General features: G+C 51.2%; 1 protein-coding gene across 1 annotated transcript; it reads left to right on the top strand.

Moving 5' to 3' along the window:
* Window positions 1–738: 738 nt before the first annotated feature.
* On the top strand, window positions 739–1,282 carry LOC108355028 (Krueppel-like factor 16; the record flags this gene model as incomplete). The annotated part of the gene is made up of 2 exons (XM_017606202.1): window positions 739–961; window positions 1,014–1,282. Coding segments are annotated over 2 exons (492 nt in total), but the record flags the coding sequence as incomplete, so codon positions are not given.
* Between the last annotated feature and the right edge of the window lie 1,421 nt (window positions 1,283–2,703).

The following is a 2,703-nucleotide window of genomic DNA, read 5'->3' as shown; positions in this document are numbered from 1 at the left end:
ACTACTACAGTCAACTTCTCTACTATGCCTCACTGCAGAATCAGCAGCATCAGCAAATGCCCAACGGCACTTCTTCACCTTCAGCACCATCAGNTCTACTCCTACTACTACCAGTACTACTACAGTCAACTTCTCTACTATGCCTCACTGCAGAATCAGCAGCATCAGCAAATGCCCAACGGCACTTCTTCACCTTCAGCACCATCAGCAGCAGCAGGGGTAGCAATTAGCAGCACTAATTACCGACCTCCACCACCACCACCACCTCCGCCTCCTTTTTCTAATCATCACCACCACCGAATTAATGACAGCAACAACAACAACAGCAGCAACGGTAGTCGAAGTACGACCACTACCAGCAAACATCAGAGCAGAAGAGCAGACAAACTGGCGGCTCAGTTAGTGTCGGCGGCCCTCTCCTCAATCTCCACCAACTCCTCCTCCTCCTCCTCAAATAACCTCCAAAGATCTCAAAAAACGGAACCAGGCAGAACTGATTCTCAAAGAGGTGATCACCCAAGTGAAACGATCAGAAGAAAATTTGATAAAAGCGACAACTATCGACTTCAATCATCGAGTGCACTATTGCAACCTTCAGTCATAGGGACAAACGTCCCCAGAAAAGTGCCCTCAAACACCGAGCGCAGTGATAATAATGGTGGAAAGTTATCAACCACAATCAACCCACCACCACCACCCTCTAACTCCACCGACCTGCAGAACATTCTCACCTTTCAGAATCTCTTTCTCGACAGTCTGGCGGCTCAACAGCAGCAGCAGCAACAAAACCAACTAAAGCTAAAGAAATCAACAGTGGGAGTGAGTAAAGCGACCTCCAACAACAGTTTCAGCCACAGCAGTGACCAGCAACAGCAACGCCCCAAAAAGTTTCTCTGCAGCGATTGCAAGTCAGCCTTCAGCAATCGCAGCCAGCTCAACAGTCACATTCGGACGCATACCGGTAAGTGTGATGGTAAAAGTGTTCCCCAAAATTTTAACCTCTTTCCCCTCAGGCGAGCGACCCTTCGTCTGCGACTACAAAAACTGCCAAAAGTCCTTCACGCGAAACGAAGAGCTGACCCGCCACCGGCGCATCCACAGCGGCATCCGCCCCTACCCGTGTCGCTGGTGCGAGAAGCGCTTCGGCCGCAAGGACCACCTGCGCAAGCACGAGCGCACCCACGAGCGACGCCTCCGCTCCACACTCCTCCTCANGGCGAGCGACCCTTCGTCTGCGACTACAAAAACTGCCAAAAGTCCTTCACGCGAAACGAAGAGCTGACCCGCCACCGGCGCATCCACAGCGGCATCCGCCCCTACCCGTGTCGCTGGTGCGAGAAGCGCTTCGGCCGCAAGGACCACCTGCGCAAGCACGAGCGCACCCACGAGCGACGCCTCCGCTCCACACTCCTCCTCAACTATACGGCCAGTCTCAGCGGTGCTGGAGGTGCCGGAAGTTCAATTGGGCCAGCAGCAGCAGCAACAGCAGGAATGCTAGGACCAAACGATAGCAGAATAAACCCCCCACCCTCCACCCTTCACCCCATCATCCCAAACAGCAGCAGACCACTGGACCTCTTTGGGCTGCTGCAGCATTCTCAGTCCTCCTCATCCCAAACTAAAACAATGACGCCCACCACCCACCCACGCAAAGACCAAAGATTATCATCATCTTCGAGCAGCAGCAGCAGCAGTGGAAGCAGCAAGAGCACCACCTCCTCAACACTGAGCTCGCCTGCTTCTCAGTCAGCGGCGATGGACCTGTGCGGCAGCAGTAGCGGCATCAGCAGCAGCATCATCAGTCGCCTTCCTCATCAACCGCTGCCGCCACTGCCGAAGTCGGCACCTAAACTGTGCTGATGGTTAAGCCCAAAGAGCAGGCAAAGGCAACCTAGCCCAAAATCGAATCGATTAGCGCCTCCAAAGTGTGTGCTTGTGCTAATTGTTCTCTCCCCCACCGCTCTAACCTGTAATGGTCGCCACTACCACCGACACACACAAATCTCTCTCCCTCGAGACAATCGATGCAATAAAGAGAAACGATTCATTCACTGACGACCGTGTAAATGACAAAATTGTCAAATGAGCGCAAGAGATTGATTCATTGACATCAAATCAGAATTTCGAGTAGTAACAAAAAGAATTCAACAGTTAAATCACTGCCTCTTTTTTAAAGCAGAAAAACTGCCGACTAAAGACGACTGAGCACTCACTCACACACAGCAAATATGAAACAGAGTGGGCTTAGTCAGTCAGTTAGTCAGCGGCAGCCTGTGATTAATTAATGGCCGCAGCTTTGAGAAAAAGAGGGGGACTCCTATCCTCCTCAACGGGTAGAAAAAAAGAAATCAAATTAATTAATCCATTTAGGGAATAAAACGGTGTGTGTGTGTGTGTGCGTGCACTGCGATCTTTCTGAGGCAGCAGTGGATATAATGGACACTAAAACAATCGACGGTAATCAGCCGTTCAAAGCAGCAGCAACGGTTCGATCGAATCGAAGAGGAGGCAAACAGACGGGGGGACTGACAGTGAGCAACAGTTCACCTGACTGAGCTCACAGCAGACAAACACTAAAGCAACGGCAGCAGCAGCAGCTTCGCACGCCGATCCTCCTCAACTTAGCCAGTCAATCCGATTTATCCTCTCTCTTTTCTGCGAGGTCTAAATTCATTAATTAAACACCTAGTCGTTCACCTGTCA

This window comes from Rhagoletis zephyria, unplaced genomic scaffold (genome assembly GCF_001687245.7).
Source record: "Rhagoletis zephyria isolate East Lansing unplaced genomic scaffold, Rhagoletis_zephyria_1.1 Rzeph_scaffold_41545, whole genome shotgun sequence".
NCBI classification, from domain to species: Eukaryota; Metazoa; Arthropoda; class Insecta; order Diptera; family Tephritidae; genus Rhagoletis; species Rhagoletis zephyria.
Note: the sequence above shows the minus strand (reverse complement) of the source record. Positions and strands in the feature narration are given on the sequence as shown.